The sequence below is a fragment of the Zootoca vivipara genome, chromosome 4 (genome assembly GCF_963506605.1).
Source record: "Zootoca vivipara chromosome 4, rZooViv1.1, whole genome shotgun sequence".
NCBI classification, from domain to species: Eukaryota; Metazoa; Chordata; class Lepidosauria; order Squamata; family Lacertidae; genus Zootoca; species Zootoca vivipara.
The window spans coordinates 23,540,931-23,563,318 of NC_083279.1; the positions used below are offsets into that span (position 1 = coordinate 23,540,931).

Here is a 22,388-nt window from a genome sequence, read left to right on the forward strand (position 1 = left end):
CTGTGGCTGAGGGACAGAGGACAAAGGGTCCCACTCAGCTTACAACTCCCACAGAAACGCAACAGCAACAACCACAGGAGCAAAATGCACTGCCCACAGTCAGTTGTTACATCTAAAACTGAAGCAGTAAAGCTAAAGCCCCTCTTTTGTCCAGATAAGATTTTGGTGTGGTTGTTCAGCAGCTACTGTTTGCAGCAGTGCTTTATGCAGACGCTGGCGGTTAGAAGTGTCACAAATACATATCAAAGGCAGTTTAGCTTTTGTTAAAAAGCTAGTGTGGACAACCCTTATCAGCTTAATCCAAGTCCTTCAGTTTAAATGGCTGAGATAAATACCTAGGCAGCAGGAAAGGTTTGCCAGAGAGAGACTAACCTTTAAGAGAATAATTTCAACTGCAGTCATTTCTGCAGTTTAGGTGAATGGCAGAAGGTGGTGCAGTGCTCTGACACTACACTACCCTCCGATTACAGTGGTGTCCTTGGAGCAAGGACTGTGCAGATCAATTCCCTACAAAACATCAACACTTCAGTTCTGCGGGAAGCGAGTTCCCTCAGAGGCACAGAGTTGCCATCCAGACAGAACCAAACATTTCTGAAGTGATTACTGCATATTTTCTGATTTGTTTCAACAACAACAACAACAAGTTAAGTGCTCTCTTTTCTTTTCTTTTAACCATCTATGCTCTTTGGATGTTAAGGCAAGAAGACCCATAACAATAATACAGCAACACCTCAAAAGCTAAGCAGGACTTGCCATCTGAAAAAGATACACCCATTAAGGGAAAAGGGAAAGAGAGAAAAAGGAAGGGCAGGGGAAGAGATTACAGAATCAACGGCCCAATGGATGAGGTTCATTTATTCACTTCTTCTTTTTTAACTGTTGTATTTTTTCAGTGTCAGTTTCAAACCCAGCTACAAAAGACGGAGAGGTGGTAGGATGCAATGAGTTCAGAAAAGCTCTCACCCTTCTCTTCCCATCTCTCAGGTCTTTCAAGTAAACTTACAAGTCAGATTTTAGAGGCCATGACGCCCTACTGAAAATTGCAACTAGTTCCTTAAAAGGAGGGGACCAATCTGCAACAACTAATTTTCACCAAACCACAGTTAAGGGTTCTTTAACAGTTATAGTGATATAAAACCAACTGCACAATGTGAATCTAGGTGAGCAGTTCTAGATAGAGAGTGTGTTGGCGGTTTGGTTTGTAAGACAATTTGGCAGAGAAGCTGTGCCAACTTAGATGCTCCTTTGTCTACACTTAACCTGAGGTATTCTCGGCCTCTGTCAATTGCAATCACTTGGATGAGTTACAGCTACCGTAGTACACCCCAAGGACATGGGCAAGATTCATGCAGCCTACCAATCTCCTTGATCCTTGATTCTTGAATGGGACATGAATTATCTAGACTAATTTCAGCCTGGATCGAGGACTGAAAGTGTATTGATAGTGCTAGTAAGCAACATACAACGAAATGTATGGATCACTGTTGATTTGTCTGGATCTCTTGGCAGCCTTCAGCACCACCCCTTACAGTATTCCTGTCAGGGTTGAGATTTGGACATAGCACTCCTTGGCACTGGTTCCACTTCTGTCTGACCGATAAATTCCAAAAGATGGTAATGGGAAGACTACTGTTTTGCATCTGGCAGTGGTGTAGGAAAGGGGGGAGCGGAGGGAGCGCATCGCCCCCGGCACCATCTCTGGCAGGATGACAAGAGGGCACCCCACAGGGCTGCCATCACGCTGCTGCAGCTGGGTACAAAGGATCCTCCGCTCATGGCTACACCCTCCACTGCCGCCTCTTCACCCCCACAGCAAGGACGGAGGGGTGGCAGGAAGAGCAGCAGCAGCCGACATGGCAGCAGTGGCGGCAGCAGCAGCAGCAAAGGCCACCGCCTCCCCAAGGCACACCATCCCTGCCTGCGCCTGCTCTTGCTCTAACCGCCACCGCCTCAGAGTAACCACCGCTGTATTGGGCGGAGTGGGGTTCGGTGGGGGAGGCGTGTGTGAGCAGAGAGAGGGAAAGAGAGAGCGACCTGCGTGGCTCTCCCTCTCTCGCACACGCAATGCCTGACTCTTCTGATGGAATGGGGCAAAGGGCTGGGCACGTGAGGCAGAGGGAGCGAGCAGAGCTGTGCAGATGTTTGCGGCGCCGTCAGCAAACCGCCGGTACAGGCAGTGGCGGCTGCAGCCGCAAGCAGGCAATCTTGCCTCCGTACGGATGGTGCATGCATGCACAATATGTAGCGGCGCTGTGCATGCACCGTATGGTTGGTTTGCTCCACCCCCCGCCCCGGGTACCATTCATGCTTCGTTCACCCCTGGCATCTGGCAAACTCTATGTGGTGCCACAGAGTTCTGCCTTGTCTCCCAGGTTGTCTCACATTTACATTAATCTACTAAGGGAGGTCATATGAGGCTTTGCAGTATGATGCCGCCAATTAGCAAATGATACCCAATTAAATCTGTTCTTCCTCAAATCACAGTGAAGCAACCCTCAGCAGTGCCTGAAGTCAATGGGCTGGACACAGGCTAATAAATTGAAGCTCACGCTACACAAGGCAGAGATATTTATGGTAGGTGGGTCAGCCAATTTGGAAGCAAGCTGAAGGCAGATTTGTAGATTGGGAGTTATCCAGGATCCAGCAAGCTGCTTAATGGGCAAGTAAGAGCCATGACAAGCAGTTTATGGTTTTTTTTAATAATAATAATAATAATAATAATAATAATAATAATAATAATAATAATAATCAAGCTGTGTCTGGTGCATCAACTGCATGCTTATCTGGAAGACAAAAGCCTGAAAAATATTCAGAAACTTCAGCAGATTGAAAATTCAACAGTCATATTGCTAAATTAAATGGAAAGTTATATGGCACTTTTTCCCAGTGGAACATATCCAAGCAGCTCACAAGAAACATCAGATAGGGATAGTGTGTCGACAGCAATCCAAGTAGTCATCTCCCAGTTCGGCTATTGCAATAGTCAGTTGCAATTACCCATCAAGAGGACCTTCTCAGCAAGAGTTCCATGCTTGTAGAATATACTTCCTCTAGGGGCTGGTGCCACCACTGAATAGCTTTAGGCACTATGAGCTGTTTAAATCAATGTGTCTGGCTGCAATATTTTGAATTATTAGATAATTGAGATGTCATCAAAAAATTATGTTGTGATTTCCAAGTTGTAATCTAATCTACAGCTTTAGGATGAAGGGTGGAAAATAAGTCAAAGAATATATAAGCAAAATATCAAAATACAACATCTCAGTTCGTAACAACACAAAACAAAAATTCAGATATGCAAAGTCAACAAGTCAAATTAATAGTACTATTAAATGATTCAATTGGATATAAAAGCTAACCTCAGGTCCAAATGTTCCCTGCTATATTAAAATATAAGGCAGCAGCACTTGACCTGTGGACTGGGAAAATCAGTGCTTTCCTAGGGATACCTCTTGCATTGTCCATATCTCCGTAACCCAACTTAGCAGATAGTGATTTGTAATGTCACTTGTCCTCCTTATTGTGACCTTTTCCACACAAGTCACTCAGTTAATTGTTCGCTACTGAAATGATCACTGTGTTTTTAAGCAGTATAATTTTCCTTCCATGTAGATGAATTGCTTGCTTTTAACGTGTAGTGGTTTTTCTCTCTGTTCTTCAAACTATTTGCTACTTTTAGAATTCATATACTGTACTTTACCATGTGTTGAAGTGTAGTAATTAACTTCATAGGCTGACATCTTGTCAGAGAGCCTTTTTATGTGACGCCACCTGGCAATTTCATTGCAGCCATCTTTGTTTCCACAACTGAATAGAGAGGCCCAGGTAACCAGCCTACTCTGCAAGGGCAGCGTATTTGTAAAAGGATGCTAAGTGAGAAGGAAATTAAAATACGCTAATAAGAGATTGCATTCACTATTGTCCCTGGCAGCTTTTAAATGCTTAACATAAATACAAACACAGGTTGATGTTTGCTTGCTTGCTTGCTTGCTTGTTTAGAAGACTTGTATACCACATTACATCCTTCTTTTTATTTTTTTAAAAATGAAATATTAAGTTAATTTCTTTATCCATGACATTAAATATGATGTGGTAAAGGACAAACAGGAAGAGGCAAGTATGATTTGCAGAAGTTACCTGTGATCTTCTCACTTAGCCACAAGCCCAGTTATAAGCATGGTGCTCTGACTTACTTTTAGTAACTCGATTTTTGCAAGGGAGTTGCCAACTGTGCAAGCAACACCAATGCTTGAAAGAGAATAATTCATTCTTATGACCTCATGGCTCTAACAAATGTGACGCATCCTATTTTGACATTAGATGTCTGAAAGATCAATAGACTAAAAGGAAAGGAAAGGTTATACGTGGCAACGAAAAGCAGGAACTGCATTTAATCTGACAACAATAAATTACTGTCATTGGTTGAGAACCAAGAAACTGGGAACTTTCAACAAGGAGTGTGTTCTTTATGTGGCAAAGTTCCTAGGACATTATCAATCAGCATACCCTTCCATTAGCTCTTCACTTTACAAGCCTATAAAATATATTGTGAACTTAACGCTTGTTCCGATTATACTGACATTGCAATAAAGCACCAATATAAAGAAACTCCTGTCTTTCACAGCGTTGCATGTTTACTCGGGGGGGGGGGGTCCAGTTGTGTTCAGTGCAGCTTACCCCATGTAAGCATGCACAGGAGAGCAGCCTCAGTTCACCAGTAAGTAGGCATCATTTCCTGTGGATTTAAACCACATAACCAAATAAATTCATATGTAGTTCATATGCTTTTGATTAGACTTTCTACCAACATTCACAAAAAAGCAGGATTCATATCAAATTTATGTTAAATATGGCAGTTCGATATTTAACATGGGTTGTACCTTTCTCACGAGATTTTTGGAACATTTTTCTGCAAGACCCCAATGGCAGCACTGAAATTTGCAAAAACAAAAACAAAACACTGTTCTTCCTGTTCTATATATATTTTCCATGCCCCAGCCTTTGAAATTTGTAACCGTTATATTAACATACACTATATATCATTGCAGTTTCTGAATACTCATGCCCATGGTTACCCGATTATCAGCATGCATTATATTTTTACCCTCTTGCACCAGACTGACTTTTGTTAATGTCACAAAATGTGGCCCTACAGGGTCAATAGGCAAGCCAGAATGAAGTCAGGACACCTAGATACGTCCAGAGAAAGGTGGCAGGATAGGTAATAAACAAGAAAATGCAGACTAGAGGCAGCTAATTTGGAGAGAGGGCTAACTGAAGGAGCAACACAAGGCAGATGAAACAGTCGAGGTTAGAGGCAGAAGAACAAGTAGGGCTGCTGATTCTTCTATAAGCACAGAACTGTTGGCCAGCCTGTCGGTATCGGTATCAGGTTTATTGCTTATAGCCAAAGGCTGTCAGGAGCCCTTTCCTTCTTTTTCATGGGCTGCTGCCATGCAGGAGCTAAGAAGAACAAGAAATCTCAAAGGGTTTCAAGGGAGCTTATTCCAAGACAGCATGAGGCTGAGAAGCAATTCCAGGCATGTGCACATTAGATGGGGGGATAATTCCTGTTGAATCCAGAAAGATTTATCTCTGAATAAATATGCTTAAAATGAGGCTATAAATCTCACACTAAATACCACATTTTGTGCGAAGGTCAAACATGTGCACTTCCCAAATGAAACAATAGTTTGCAGCTCTGTTAACTCCCAATCCCAAAGTGGAACATCAGGGTAAGACCTGCATGCCCTTTTCCAATATACTTTGTGGTGAAGTAAATAGCAGGATTTGAACTTCACTTGTGTTTTCTTAAAGGTTTTTTACTTCTAAGATGATCAAAAATGTGGTTTATAGATCAATCTGGAATTATTTCCCTTTGCTCTGTAAAAAAAAAAAAAATCTCTTCGAAACAGAACTAGGAGCACCATAACAGTGATTAAAATTTGTTAACTGCTAAACCTTCATGCTTATGAGTCCTTTCTGAGCAAAGCCAAAGTACTCAACAGTGTTGCCATCCAAAATCTGTGGTTTGCATCCAAAACCTTCACAATTCTCAGACATGTTTGCCATAATGAAGTAGTACTGATGCAAGTTGGAAAGAAAAATACTCCATCATCTGATTATCTGTGTTGCTTCTCTTTTGTTGTGTTTGCTTCTCTGAGAAAAGCTATTTTATCAATCACTCATACGAATATATTTAGAAAGTCCCAGCTCAAGAGTTCTTATACTGTATAGGAAAATAACGGTAGTAACACATTTATAAAGGTTTGTGGTTTGTATTTTCATATTTAGGGCTCAACTGCTCCAGTGTAGTAATCTGGAAAGTAATTTAATTAACATTTCTAATTGGCTTTAATACACAGAGTTGTTCAAAACCTTCCTTATAAAATGAAACGCAACATCAAAATTTGTTTCCTAAGTGAAAGCATAACGGATACAAATTAAATTTTGAATGCTGATTCAAAGGAGCATATTACATTGTAAGTAATACCCTTCATAAATAACTTGCTGCAAACCAACTGAAGAAGAAAAAACACAAAATCATAACTATTGAGCTTGGGAACACTTTAGTTTTTGGAATCCTCTCACTTACTTTAATAGGACTACTTTCAAATACAGTGGTACCTCGACTTACGAAGAGAATCCGTTCCGTGGCCGTCTTCGTAAGTCAAAGTCTTCAGTTCTCGAAGCGCCCGTTCTGCGCATGCGCCGACCGCGCGCACTGCTTCTGCGCATGCACAGAACGCACACACAGGGCGTGCACAGCGAAAAGACTTTGGGGGTTGTTGGCTTCGGAAGTCGAAACCTTCAGAAGTCGAGTCGTTCGGTTGTCGAGCTACCACTGTAAATAAGTTATAGCTTGCATCTTACCTTGATTCTAAACTCATTACTCGGAAGTGAGCTCCACTAATTCTGGTGGGACTTACTGACAAGTAGATATGCTTAGGATCATCGCGGAGTAAACTGTTGAAGAGCAAATATCAACAGGTTCGTCTTTTTAATGAGAAATTGGTAGTATGACAGAGAGCCAGTAAAAGAGAGCCCTACATTGACCTTGTTTCAAAGCGATAAAGTGATTCTACATTAGGAATCAACAAGCTGGAGTCCATAATTTGGCACTAGTTCTGGAAGAGATGCTATCTGTCAACCTGTCGCTGTCCCACCACTAGCTGCTATCGGTGGCCTGCTGCCAAGGCTGGGCACCTCTTTTTCTTTCTCTCTCTCTCTCTCTCTCTCTCTCTCTCTCTCTCTCTCCAAGGAACAGCAGAGTGCCTGAGCTAGGGGAAAGAAGAGCACATAAAGGTCAGAAACAGTGAATGAAACTCCTCCACAAGGTGCCTTCTATGCATTGTACATTCACAGAAGACTCCCATAGAACAGCAATAAAACAAATCATGAGTGGTGAGCCCCCCCCCCGTTAGCACCACTCCCCACGACAAGTGAGAATGAGAGTTTATGCTTTGACAGTGCAAGAAACAATGCCAGTCAAGTCAAAAGCAACCTTGGCAGGTGTGCCAGTGGCAAAACCTAACGCATCTTGCAGGTTGTTTCCTAGCTGCCCACCTGCACTATGAGAGCCAGTACAAACATAATACAGTGTTGAAGTGGCAAGTGCAGGACTCACACAAAATGTGTTCACGTATACATCTCATCACTCTGCAATTTTGAGCGTTGCCACCCAGCCAGATCCACAACACGCTTGTTCACACTGTGCATCGCTAAGCTATGCAATTCACGACCGCATGACATGGTGACAGCTGCCAATCTAAAGAGGTCAAAATGTGAGTTAACCTATCCTAGCCATCCTGGCTGTGCAGGCATGACAATTAGTCTACACAGCAACCATGTTTTTGCCATAGACGGGACTTTCTCCCGTTCTACGGAGTCTTCTCTTTGGCCAGCGCAATTAGGAAGTGCCTTATTTAATGCTCCAGGCTGGCCTGACAGGTAAAACAGAACTACAGAAAGGAAGACAGATGGGGAGCACTCAGTCTATACCAAAGAAACTTGACAATGACCTAAATGGCCTTGGTCCAGTATACCTGAAGGAGCGTCTCCACCCCCATCGTTCTGCCCAGACACTGAGGTCCAGCACCAAGGGCCTTCTGGTGGTTCCCTCATTGCGAGAAGCCAAGTTGCAGGGAACCAGGCAGAGGGCCTTCTCGGTGGTGGCACCCGCCCATCAGATGTCAAAGAGAAAAACAGCTACCAGATTTTTAGAAGACATCTGAAGGCAGCCCTGTGTAGGGAGGCTTTTAATGTTTAATAGATTATTTTATTTCATTTTTCTGTTGGAAGCCGCCCAGAGCGGCTGGGGAAACCCAGCCAGATGGGCGGGGTAATAATAATAATAATAATAATAATAATAATAATAATAATAATAATAATAATATATTATTATTATTATTATTATTATTATTATTATTATTATTATTATTATTATTTGCTTCAAAAACAACTATGGCACACAATAAGCCAATTGGCAGAGTTACCACTTCAGTGACAGCATGAACCCGAAGTGTAGGTGTTGCTTTGAGTAAATGCAGTGTCAAAGAGGATTCTGGAGTTCAATCTAACTTTACATCTCGGTGTCATCCTCTTCTTGGCTGCCTCCAAAACCCCTCATTAAAGTGGTACAGAGCAACAGGTAAGTTTGCTAGCAAGCCATTGGCAGGGAGGGATAGAATTGAATCTCCACTCCCAATTCCCTCAAAGTTACCTACCTCTAAAAACAGCTGGCAACTAACACACATTCTCAGTATAGCTTTTACATGTTGGACTGGTGGTTTTTAATTTAATAATAATAATAATAAATGCTTGTATCAGGATACATTCTCCAAAATTGAAATGAAGCCAAAATACAATTCAGACTCAAAGTATTTTTTTAAAAAAAAATCTTTTTTATGATTATGATTATAAGCTCCTATAATTAGAGCTTACTGCTTGGTGAAATATTTCTCATTTCCCTTTCAATCATAAATACCTCTCATGCATTTTTTTTATTAACTGAGCATTGTAAGCCTTTTTTTAAGCTGCACTAAATAAATATGAGCTATTACCCATTTGAAAAGAGTTTCAGAGTGGAGCTGCACTTTTAAAATAGGCGTTGTGAGATTAACAAGTAACACTGAAGGATTTCATGTGTGAGACTTTCAGAATTGCTTAGCTGTGGCCTAAATTTGATTATATTGAAGTATCCGATAAAACACAGGAAAGCAGGAATTTTGAAATCTAATGGTAATGTATCACAAGGCAAGCCTGAACTTTGGTTGTGCCTCATGCATGGTTCAAAATGTCTACTGATTTTAGTAAAAGTGGTATGTTTAGGTTTATAGGATGATATCAAATAAGTCACACTTAAATAGGACTTAAAGGTAAAGGTACCCCTGACTCTTAGGTCCAGTCACGAATGACTCTGGGGTTGCGGCGCTCATCTCGCTCTATAAGCTGAGGGAGCCGGCGTTTGTCTGCAGACAGCTTGTGACCGACATGACTAAGCCGCTTCTGGCGAACCAGAGCAATGCATGGAAACGCCGTTTACCTTCCCACCTATTTATCTACTTGCACTTTGATGTGTTATCGAACTGCTAGGTGGGCAGGATGCTGGGACCGAACAACGGGAGCTCACCCCGTCGTGTGGATTCGAACCGCCAACCTTCTGATTGGCAAGCCCAAGAGGCTCAGTGGTTTAGACCACAGCGCCACCCGCATCCCTCTTGTGAAATATATATTACATAGTCAAGATGTACATCCTCATTAATTCAACATTTTTGCATTTTTAGAGGTGAGACCTTCTTTATACAAAAGGCACATGTAACAACTCCATTATCAGTTACAGGTAGGTAGCCGTGTTGGTCTGAGTCGAAGCAAAATAAAAAAATTCCTTCAGTAGCACCTTAAAGACCAACTAAGTTTATATTTTGGTATGAGCTTTCGTGTGCTGTAAGATCATACCAAAAGCTCATACCAAAATATAAACTTAGTTGGTCTTTAAGGTGCTACTGAAGGAATTTTTTTATTTAACTCCATTATCAGTTAAACAGCTCTACCCAATTATGATAAACATTTGTGATTAGCACCTTTCTTTCCCAGTCATATGCACTGGTTCCCTGATAAATTTTTACTGTATTATTGTTTCATTTTCTGCGGTTTGCATTTATGTACACCAATTAAAAATGCTAATGATTAAGCAGTATGAACATAAACGACTTAAATTAAAAAAATAAACACAATTAAGTTTGTTAGCACTTACACCTGTTTATGAATGTACAACAATAATATGGTGTTTGTTCCATAAAGTTGCAAGTTATTCCTTTTTTAAGCTTCAGCCAATCTCAAAAAAAAATCAAAATCACATTAATAGTTTTGGGGGTGTTTTTAAGGTCTCCAGTAAGATGTTCAATGTATTGTTACAAAAGTTGGGTGCCTCTCCCTCTCTCTGCCAAGCGTGCCAAGAGCCCATGGGGTGCTGGGCACTCACTCAGGTCTGTGTTCCTTTGGAGAATTGAAACACAGCAGAGACTGCCATAGCTTTAAGAAAAAAAATGTTTGTTCACCTATTTACACCTTCAGTCTGCATGGAGGGAGTCCAGATCTTACAGCATGGTCATTTCAAAAAGGACTTGTACCTTCTTCCTCATTCTCCTTCCTACAACCAGGCTCTCTTTTCCTGTCACCTCAAACACAGTTACCCTGGCAGCTTTCCAAACCCCTGTCTCTGTTCACACCTCAGTGCGGAGGTTGGGGGGGGGGGGTGACAGTATTCTTGCATTGCCAATGCCCCTCAATGGCCCTCTATTGTTTCTTAGGGCAGGTCATTTTGCATAGGCTGGTCCAAGAATTCCTCTGCAGTTTGTATTTCTCCCTTCACATACCAAATAATCAAAATCCTACTATTTATTAATTTCTAGGGTTCCCCCCCCCCAAATTACATATACATATACATATACATACACATACATATACACGCAGTATATAAAACAGTATGTTGGGAGAGATTTGAGACCCCAGGGGGGGGGAAGTGTATCTGTGGTGCCACTTGAGGTGTGTTTGACAAAAGCAAAACAACCAGAGCCAAATATAAACATTTAGGAGGTAGAATTGTTCTGTTAAGTAAATGATTGCCCCTGCATATCTAGTAAACCACATTTGACCCTGACCCTGCATACTGAGGAAACCAGGACTGGGTTTTTGTGTGATGAGACTGTTTGCTCAGTTCTGGTACTGAAAACATACTACTGAGCTAAGCATGTCCTTGAGAGCACATGGTTCTTTAAATCTATGTTTCCATCACCACCACTATTTTGTACTAGGCTCCAGCTGGTAGATTTCAGCGTTCTAGTAAAACAAAAAAGTAAGTCTCACAAACCCAACATCTCTCATCCTGGCACTAGATCAACTTCCATCAACTGTGTCTCCAAAAAAAAATTACACATCACTTGGGAAGACAGGCGAACTAATGCCAGTGTACTGGAAGAAGCAAAGATCACCAGTGTTGAAGCAATGATTCTTCAACATCAACTTTGTTGGACTGGTCATCTTGCTCGGATGCCTGATTATTGTCTTCCAAAGGAACTACTCTATTCCGAACTTAAAAATGAGAAGTGTAATGCTTGTGGTCAACAAAAGAGGTTTAAAAACTCTCTCAAGGCAAGTCTTTAAAAATGAAGTATAAACATGGACAACTGGGAAACATTGACCCATGAGTGCTCCAGTTGGAGAACAGTCTTTACCCATAGCTGTCAAGTTTTCCCTTTTCTTGTGAGGAAGCCTATTCAGCATAAGGGAATTTCCCTTTTAAAAAGGGAGAACTTGACAGCTATGTCTTTACCAAAGGTTTCATTGACTTTGACGACACTTGAACTCAAGATGAAAGGGATAAAAGGGATAAATGTGCACATTTGGCAAACCTTCACCATGATCAACTCCTGCCCAGAAACTTATGTCCCCACTGTGGAAGGACATGTGGATCAAAATTGGCCTCCACAGTCACCTACAGACTCACTGCTAAGACCGTGTTCATGGAAAACAATCTTACTTGGCTATGTGATCACTGAAGAAGAAGATTATTTCCCTACTGGTTGCATGGATTATATTTATGGCTTCACTGGTGACTGTATTTATAGGCCCTGATCAAAGGTTCAGGAATGAAGCACCATCAATAATTGCTTTATACGAAAGTGGCCGGTGTATGTATTTTTTATTTCCATTTATGAGTTGTCTAATAAAAAGACTCTCTAAGTAGCCTATAGCAGCAATATAAGCAACATTTCAAATATAACTTGCAGCAATTCAATAATAAAACAATAAACTAGTAAAACAACCCTGCAATAAATCCAACCATAAAATCCAATTCAGCATAAAACAAGCACCAAGCAACCCCAAGCAAGCTGTACAATGTTTACAAAGTTCTGGAATAAGTTGCAGAGGGCTATGCTTTGTTTTCTATAGTCCGACAAAGCAACACCTGCTACATGCATGATTTACTAAAATATATTAATATTGTATACTTGATGTACTTTTGCATGATGGTTTATAAATGTAAAAATATTAAAACTTTATTCATAGCATTAACCTTAACTGATTCTATTTTTATATACCTTGTATTCTCCAGGTAGAACAAGAAGAGGGGAAACCCATTATGCTTCAAAATTAAGTTACGCAAAACAATCCTAATGATGTGTACATGAGTAAAACGTTCCCCAAGGCTGCAATCTCATACCTACTTATCTGGGCCTTGCTTCTAAGTAGACACATACAGGATTGCACTATGATTTTCCTAGAACTAAGTGTGTGGTACACTTGGATATTAAAATACATTCTGCCATCTCAATGTATTTGCTGCTCAAGAACTTGATTCTTTGCCCATGCTGTGCTCTAGGAATTTTGTTCAATGTTCACTATGTTTAATGAGAAACCTTAACACTTCCATGACTTTGGATCAAGGCATTAAAGTTCAAGCGTGTAAATCAAATCAGCCCTCATTTCTCAACATTTGCATCTCCCACACAGGCTATAGCAATTTGGCCCTTTCTTGCTTTTGATCCAGTTTGAGCCTCGTCTACATTTGATATATTTTATCTATTTTTTATTAAATTTCTATACTGCCTTTTATCCAAGGATCATAGGGCACTTTACAATATCAAAACACAAAAACACGTAACATACTAACAAAAACAATATGCATACACACCCATGCACACACCCACACAGATTAAAAGGCTATAGATTGTTTAATTGTCCAAAAGCTTGGGAGAAAAAGAATGTTTTTGCCTGGCCGATAAAGATCTGTAACAAAGGCACCAGGCAAACCTCTCTGGGGAGAGCATTCCGCAAGCGGCAAACCACTGCAGAAAATGCCTAGTCTTGTTCTCCGCCTCCCCCTCCCCCAGCCATTGTTTAGCAGGCACAGCCCACTGAGTGCTTCCATCATTTAGTACAGGGGTAAGCAAGCTAAGGCTCGTGGGCCGGATGCGCCCAATCGCCTTCTCAATGCGGCCCACTGAAAGTCCAGGAATCGGCATGTTTTTACATGAGAAGAATGCGTCCTTTTATTTAAAATGCATTTCTGGGTTATTTGTGGGGCCTGTCTGGTATTTTAACATGAGTAGAATGTGTGCTTTTATTTAGAATGCATCTCTGGGTTGTTTGTGGGGCATAGGAATTCGTTCATTTCCCCCCCCAAAAAATATATAGTCTGGCCCACCACATGGTCTGAGGGATGGTGGACTGGCCCACGGCTGAAAAAGGTTGCTGACCCCTGATTTAGTAAAACCCTTTCTCTGACCAGTAACACTGACTGTACCAATTCTGCCCTATTATTTGTGGTTGCTGTTGTTTTTTAATTGGCTTAATACACTGTTCTGAGTTTTTTTGTTTTTCTGTAAGCAGTATATAAATATTGTTTGTTAGTTGCATATTGAAATAAATAAATAGAACACTTGAGTATGAGAAAACAGGAAGGGAAGGGAAGATTTCACATACCTGTAGATAGTATTTCATTGTGCTGACAGATATTTTACCTAATAGTATGTCTAAGTCTAGTGATGAGGCTTACAAACAGCAAAGTAGCAAGCCATCCCCCTTTCTGTTGTATCAATGGATAACAGTTAAGGAAACAGAGAAAATACATAACAAGGTTAAGGGAATACTGTAACCTAATATCTGTTGATCATTGTTGATAAGAGCATTTGGAAGTGAAACAGCTTAGCAATTGGCCAGTTTTGGAAAGAGACTCATGATTCCACCTGCCAATCAGCAAACCCACGTCCCACCTTTTGATTATGAGGGTTTGCTCATTATAGTTAGGCACAAAGTAAAATACTAGGATGTCTTCATGTGTTCTCGCACTAATATGATTTATTAGCATACAAACATAATATCTAGATGCAGTTATTGTAGCGTGCTTAGGTCAAGGGCAACCTGAGTATGGAAGCAAGTAGGGTGACAGTCTGAAAGTTAAAATCTGGTTGAAGGCTAGTGGCCTGAAGTCACACAGGAAGAATGTCCCTTTGTTGCAAGGCAAGCTGCTTCTGAAATGGAGAAGTCAACGGCTTGCGTCATAGCATTGGAATTTGCTGTTCAAAGTGGTGGGAGTGGTATAGAGGAGTCCCAACAGGCTGGAACAAGCCGCTTTGGATCACAGCCTGATATTTATGCTGCTCCTTACAAACTTTTAAGAGTCATGTCCTTGCCTCTGTAACCCTCTTCCACACCTTTCATGGTTCAAACATAAGCCTTTAAGCTGGGGCTTCTAATCATATAGGTAATAAAAAGGCAACTGTTCTACACGTAGTTATGCTGCCTCCTACCTGTGGGTGGCGCTGTGGGTTAAAGCACTGAGCCTAGGGCTTGCCGATCAGAAGGTTGGTGGTTCAAATCCCCATGACGGAGTGAGCTCCCATTGATCGGTTTCAGCTCCTGCCAACCTAGCAGTTCGAAAGCACGTCAAAGTGCAAGTAGATAAATAGGTACCGCTACAGTGGGAAGGTAAACGGCATTTCCGTGTGCTGCTCTGGTTCACCAGAAGCGGCTTTGTCATGCTGGCCACATGACCTGGAAGCTGTACGCTGGCTCCCTCGGCCAATAATGCTAGATGAGCGCCGCAACCCCCGAGTCAGTCACGACTGGATCTAATGGTCAGGGGTCCCTTTACCTTTACCTGTCAGAAGTTGGCAAACTTTCAACCACAGAAGGAAGAGAGGCACAGCAGCAAGAAATAAGGTGAGGAACCACTGAGAACCATCATGTTGGGGTAGAGTCATGGCTACATTGCCTCTCTTCTTCCTCACCCAACTCTCAGAAAACATTAGAGCATACTGGAGTGACAGGAAGAGACACTCCGGTTTGTTCCAAAGTTTTCCAAACACTGGATGGTTACTAAACCCTCAGAAAACATCAGAGAGGATTGGGACACTCAACCTGCCCTACTTCCTCCTTGGAGGAGTAGAGAGAAAGAAATAGCAGTGTGCTTTTGACTGTCAGTACTGTTGTTTTTGAGCAGGGGGAGCCTTTTAAAGGGAAATTATGGCACTGTCTCTACCATGGAGCAATGTTTCACCACTGATAAATTTAATAGGAGGCTGGTAGAGAGGTTGACTCCAGCTTTCAGCCAAGTGGGCTCAAACGTGCCTAATTCTGTGTTGGATTCTAGGCCTAAAACCATGTCTGCAATACTTCTGAAACACATGCGTTCAAATACTTGGCTTCACTAAAATGATTTTTACGCATGCATGCTGGCATGTACTTTATTAGTTGACCCAGTTCTCATTTAGCAACAACCTGAAGCTTGCTTTATGAACAACTGTACTATTATATAACTACCAACTTAAGAAACACTCGAAGATATCAAGAATGAGGTTTTAGCTCCAGTTTATTCCATCTTCCATGAAAACAAGGGGGGGGGGTCTGGTATGGTGTCTGGTATGTCTCCAAACCTGTCTAAGTAACTTTTCCAGTGAGGTATATAGTAATGGATGGCTTAAAAAATCTAAATGAATATCTGAATATCATGTTTTGTAAATATATAAAATCCCCACTTGTTTACAAGGATATGGAAATTACGAATGAAAGGTTGTAAAGCAAAAGGGTTCATCCCAGGTGGTTAAAAGATAGCACCCATCAACTCAAGTCAAGAGCCATGGGCATTATAGTAAATTACACAACTATAATCTTAATTGTCAGGTAATTGGCCTAGGGCTTCACCTTTGCAAAATTCTCAAGAGCATAGCATGAAATTGTCCAACTGTAATTAAAACTTTGCAAAGTGAGAATCAGCAACAACATGTGCCCTTAAGGCAGCACCCAGGCCAGATCCAAACAGACACATAAAATTGGCACATTCAACCATACAGTCATATGTACCCTCTGGTTACAATCTTAGATGTGGTTTTTTATTTCAATTCTAAACCAACCAGTCATGCCAGTACATCAGGTAAATCCAAGTAAGTTCAGGATAAATTATACGTTAATCTGATTTATAAAATTAAAAACTTGGGTTCATACTCAGCAATTCATAGCATCTTTCTAAATGGAAAGAGCTGTGAGCTATGACTGCAAAAATACTCTTCTAGTACATAGAAACTGATACAGTAGAGTACCATATTTTGCTTGGGTTACACATAGATAGGAAAGATTTAAAAACTGCACATAGATAGGAAAGATTTAAAAACTGCACATTGGAAAAAGAAATGTGAATAAGTAGCTCTCTATAGCATATTGATAAAATGTAAGAACTGTGTAGTATTAAGAGCGTTTGCCAATTATCTTTGCCAATATTATTCTAGGCATACATTTTAATGTTCAGGCAGGACATCAGCAATGCTATAGTTTCTGCTTTCTAATATACTAACCAATTATTATCTGAGGCTGCATTAGTAGGAAGTAAATACATGACAGAATACAAATGCTACAGGAGATGGTGTGTATAGCAAGCATCATTGATTTTGTCATCAAGTACAAATTGTAAACTGGAAGAAGTGCTCTCTTTTCTAAAATGGAAATGAACAGTTTTAACAGCTTTGCTGCTTAGATGCATGCCGGCCGACTTAATTCAATATTGCCTCTTTTAATGTACAGTGAAAAGTAGCCCATGACAGACCGAACAATTAAATAAGACATAATATGGGCTGTAAGTAAGGTTCCAGTTTATATAAGGCCTACCTACAGCTGAATCATAACAAAATGTACCCTTAACTGTCACTTAAACCAAAGAAACATATCTACATCATACCAGAGGGGTTTTTTTGTGGATAAAAGCACTAATATAGGGTGTCAAATGTGTGTTCAGTAAAACAGTATTCTAATATATCTGTTACATTACTCTCAAACAGTATTACAAGGCCTTGGTCCAATTTTTCCCCCTAAAAGCAAACATTTCAGACTGCAGAGGCATTAAAACTTCGTAGTTACATATTTGAGTGCAGTTAACATACTGTAGTATATGCTTTCCAATATTCAAGTCACAGTATCCATCGTTCATACTATATATGCATCCAACTTATTGAACATTAAAGTGCTCAGTTATTACATTTGTTGACATAGGTGATTTGTTATGACTAAACATAAGGCTCTGAGAACACAGTTGCATTGCTTATGACATCAAGCACCATGGACAGTACTGAAAATCTGCAGCACCATGGACAGCACCAAGCATTTGCAGCTCTATGTACCGCAGTTCCATCACATAAAACTGCCTTGCAGACTTTATTCCGGAATCCGGAACAAAATAAAATGTCTGCTGTTAAGAATCAGACTATGAATATTTCCAGCCCACAAAGCAGTTTCTCCTTTCACTTTAACAATAAGCAGCAATTTGTTTTTGTCACACAAGTAAGCATTCAAACTCTTAAAGATACTATTTAAGAACTTGCAACCCTGAACTGATGCTTGCATCCCAGTAGCTCTTACCGGTAGATCATCACTGCTCTGCTTATAAGTAAAGGTAATATATTCAATGTAAACTTTAAAAATAATCCGCTGGGGGGGTTACTTCTTATATCCTGTTTCCATGACAAGCAAATACTTTCATCGAGCATTGCTTTCATTTAATAATAATAAAAAGTAAACTGGCTAATACTCATTACATCTACAACATTTAGATTTTCTTTGGATGCTCTCAGATTACATCAGGGTGATAAACCCTAAAGAAAACACTGCAGTTCCACTACACAAGATAATATATTACTATCCCAAACACAATTCCTGGAAGTAGCTTCTACTGAAATCAACAAGATGCATCAATACCTAAATCAGGGCCTTGGGTATATGTTTGTTTGTTTTTTAACTGCATCTAGCCCTTGGTGGGGTTTTTTAAGCACCAAACAAGAGTTCATGTACAAAATTGACAGCTACTATCCAGAACCTATTATCCAGAACCTCTGAAGCTAGACCCCATTGATTTCTGTGGAACTTATTCCCACAGCAGTGTGCACTGAATTGCGACCTTAGAAACATGTCACTACAGCAAGAGTCACATTTTTCTTAAAGGACAAGGTGCCTGAGGTTAGGGCAAAATGGGAAATCAGCATTATGTACAAAGAGGAAGGAAGGAGTCACTAAGACTCTGCCATCACTACTTTCCCCTCACACAGTTTGCTGCAGACTCTGCTTGCTACTCCCATAAACCTAGGGTATACAGTATTCCAACTCCAGGGATTCGGCAGAGCAGACTTGAAACAGAGGCATTTACACAGAAAGAGAGGAAGAGCCACCTGGGAACACTTCCTTTCCTCTAATACTCAATTACCACACTCCTAGGACACTCCAGGAAAATTACCAGGCTTTTGATTCCCTGAGTTCAACAGCATGCAGAGCTTTCGTAGCAAATGTCCTACACAACGCTGTCCCTCCAGGGACACACAAGAAAGTTCTTGACCAGTCCAAGAGCTGTCCTTGGTCGTCCAACCGGTTAGCCAGAAGCCGGGGAAGGGCAGCACCAAACAGGGTATTTGGCATTGTTCTCCTTAAACGAAAGACAAACCACCAAACCCGAGAGAAGCAGCGCCTCCTCAGAAGTTCAGGACCCAACTCCATCCATCCCACCAACCACCCTGATCCAGCAACTCGGAAGTTAATGCCCCCACCCTCCCCTGCAAAGATAGCAAACCTTCGCACCGCCACGCGAATGACGCTTTTTCAGTTCCGGGAAACAACCGAGATCCCTGATCATTTAACGGCCAGGGAAACCCCCGCTCGCGACCACGTCTCGGCCTCCCCTCCCCCTCCCACGCACCCCCCGCCGCCGCCTCCGCGCAGCAGCAGCAGCCCACGCGCTCCCGGGTCCTGCTCATTGGCACGCAGCGCCTCTTCCCCTGCCAAGCCGCATTCCAGCCCCTGGCAGTCAGAGCGGGGCCAGCGCGAGTCAGGAGCCCATCGCATATGATCAGGACCGGAGGAAGGGAGGGGAGGGGAGGGAGAAGCAGCCCGGCCCTCGCAGCAGAAACCAAGCCACAAACCCATGTCAAACCTCAGCGTCGCCAAAGAGACCAACAGTGAATCCAAGGGATTGGAGGGCTGGGAGAAAGACATTGCCAAAGTGGTGAGGGAGGGAGGGGGGAATTAAAAAACAAAACCACCTACACTCCTACCTTACAATCCTCCGGGCCGGATTTCACCGAGTACTCCTCCGCTTGCAAGTATTTTTGCAGCACGAGCTCGAACTCTTGGTAGCGGTCCTGCGCTTGCTGGTCGTAGTTCTGGTAAGCCAGGACGCAGCGGCGGCAAGAGCCGAGCCAATCCTCCTCCCTGCGGCGCCCTTCGCCATCCCTCGCGGCCCCGTGGTCGTCGCCGTCCAACTCCTCGTCCTCGTCCCCCTCGCCTAGGTCCAGAGTGCAGTTCAGAGTGTCCGGGCGGGAAAGCCCGGCGAAGAGCTCGCGCAGCGTGTAGGAACTACAAAAGGGAAGGTAGAGCTCCGCCTGGGCCGAGGCTCCGGGTTGCTGCAGGCGGCGGCACGCAGCCTCGGCGTCGCCCAGCAGGCTGAAGCACTGGCCGCCCTCCGCCGCCCCGTCCATGCCGTCCTCCGTGCCCGCTCCCGCCCGCTCTGGGTCCCGGTGGCGCCCGGCCGCGACCTGCCTGGCCTCAACGCAGAGCCACAGGTGGTCGGAGAGCAGCACGGTGAAGAAGAGCAGCGAGGCCAGCGACAGGCGCCATTTCTGCGCCCGCTCCGAGTCCGCGAAGGGCTTGTCGGGCTCCCGCGGGCCGAAGCACACGCCCGAGCCGGCTCCTCCCGGGGGGCGGCTGCTCATATTTCGGGAGCGCGCAGCCCCGGCCGGCTCCACGGCGAGGGGGGCTCCGCAGCCGGGCTCGGCGGCCCCACGGGCATGGACACGGCGCGGCGGGGCGCCAGGCTCCCCCCTCAGAGAAGGGCGACGACGGCGACGACGGAGGTGGTGGCGCTAATGGGGGTGGCGGGGACGGTGGTGGTGGTGCTCCTGCGCGCTGGGCTGGGCTGGGCTGGGCTGGGCTGGGCCGGTCGCCGTCCCCTGCCTCCCTCACGTTCCCTGTCACCCGGGCATGGTCAGAGCGCGGGCCCCCATTTTGGCACCAACTCGGCCAGCCCACCGCTTCCCGCCCTTCGCCTCATGGCGCGCTCCTCCGCCCCCCACCCCGACGCCCTGGAGAGCCAGCCGGGGGACCCCGCGAGCCGGCCCCCCGCTAGCCCCAGACGAGACCCTCCTCCTCCTCCTGGCGAGAGGCTGGCTGCTGCGTGTCGCCTGGCCCGAGCTGCTGAGGAGGCGCCGAAGGAGCGGCGGGGCGAAGGCTGCTGCTGCTGCCGCTGCTGTGGCTCTTGCTGCGGCTGCTCCTGCTAGCACTGCTGGTGCCACTGCGCTGCGGCTGCTGCTGTTGCTGCTGCTGCTGCCGCCGCCGCCGCCGCTGCTGTTGCTTCTGCTGAGGCTCCCGCCGGGCACGATCCCCCCCTGCTCGCGGCGCGGATTTGGCTGCCTCCTGCTGCCCGGGGGCCACCCTCATCTTGGGGCCCTGCGCTAAGTTGCCGCCATCTTCGTCCGGGAGAAGCACTTTTTTTGGGGGAGCGCACGGCCCTTTGCGTCATCTCCTCCTGCGCCGCCAGCCTGGCGCATTGGCAGCGGCGGCGTGCTCTGCCTTCCCTCGACTGGGGGTTGGGGGGGGGGAGAGCGAGCGAGCGAGCGAAGGGAGGGAGGGAGGGAGGAGGAGAGGAGAGGTTCGGGGGAATCGCCTGCCACGCTCTCCCCGCTTTGAGGACCCCCCAATCACCGGCATTCTGGCGAGAGGGGGCGGGGGCAATCTCCTCCTCGTGGACTCCCCTCCGCGAGCCGAGAAAGGTGAATGAATGGATGGCGGGAATCCGCTGGCGGTGAGTTCGCCTTCGCTGCTTTCCCGGGCTCGAGGCGGGGTGGTCTCGCTTGCTGCTGCGTCCACTCCCCACTCCCCACCCCCTGTCGTGGGAGCCCCTCGCCCGGCTGCGCCCTAGAGAGCGGCGAGGTTCCACCTCGCACCCAGGCGCCGAGCGACTCCGCACCGCAGCCTGGTATGCTCCATGCCTGGTGCGAGCGCGGCCGGCGACTTCGGAGCCCCGGGCCGGAAGGGGGCGCGTTGCATCCAGTCGCGGGGAACTTTGTCCTGACTTGTGATGGTCATTATTTGGAGAGGAGGCCTGTGGATTTGAGGACGGGGGGGCGAGGAGAAGGAGGGGGGAAGAGAGGTGTCCCTCAAAATTGCCCCTCCCTATATGTTTTCCTCTCACGGTGGGGGACACTTGTCTCTCGCCTCCCCACTTCTTGCCAGCTGGTTAAACAGAGTTGGCACCCTCTCTCTCTATGTTTAGCGAGTTTGGAGACCTTTCTTATTGTCAGACAGACACACTCTTTAAAAAAGAATGATAATAATATTTTTTATTAAATGTTTTCTTTGTTTACAAGAGTCCCTGCATTGTCTCTCTTTTCAGGTTGCAAAGTCTTTTTCATATACTGTAACAGTTACATACAATGTGATACAGAATAAGGTTGGGGAAGAAGAAAAAGTGGGGAGAGAGAGGAAGGGAGGGCCTCTGCCACCACTTCCTTTGCCTGACTGCATGGAAGTCATTCAACACCCCTAGGTCATGCATAGGCAAACTCAGCCCTCCAGATACTTTGGGACTACAACTCCCATCATCCCTAGCTAACGGGTCCAGTGGTCAGGGATGATGGGAGTTGTAGTCCCAAAACATCTGGAGGGCTGAGTTTGCCTACGGTATGCATGACATAGGGGCTGAGGTTCCCCCAAAATATTTGAGGGTTTCACCCTCCAAAAGTTAATGGGCATTACCATTCAAATGGTTTGTGTGTGCCGTGTCTTGTGGTCGATTAAGCTGGGCATGGCTTACCTGGGCTCCCAATTCAAGTTGGCACCCCTGCCTGACCCTATTT

General features: G+C 44.4%; 1 protein-coding gene across 1 annotated transcript in view; it reads right to left on the reverse strand.

Annotated features, from left to right (window-relative positions):
* Positions 1–20,246, reverse strand: part of NALF1 (NALCN channel auxiliary factor 1) — a 338,766-nt gene extending 318,520 nt beyond the window's left edge. The window contains exons 1-2 of the mRNA XM_035116713.1: positions 19,798–20,246; positions 19,590–19,746 (exon numbers count right to left, since the gene is read on the reverse strand). Of these exons, the coding sequence (XP_034972604.1) occupies positions 19,590–19,746; positions 19,798–20,246 (606 nt within the window). The remainder of the gene's footprint in view (positions 1–19,589; positions 19,747–19,797) is intronic.
* Positions 20,247–22,388: the final 2,142 nt, after the last annotated feature.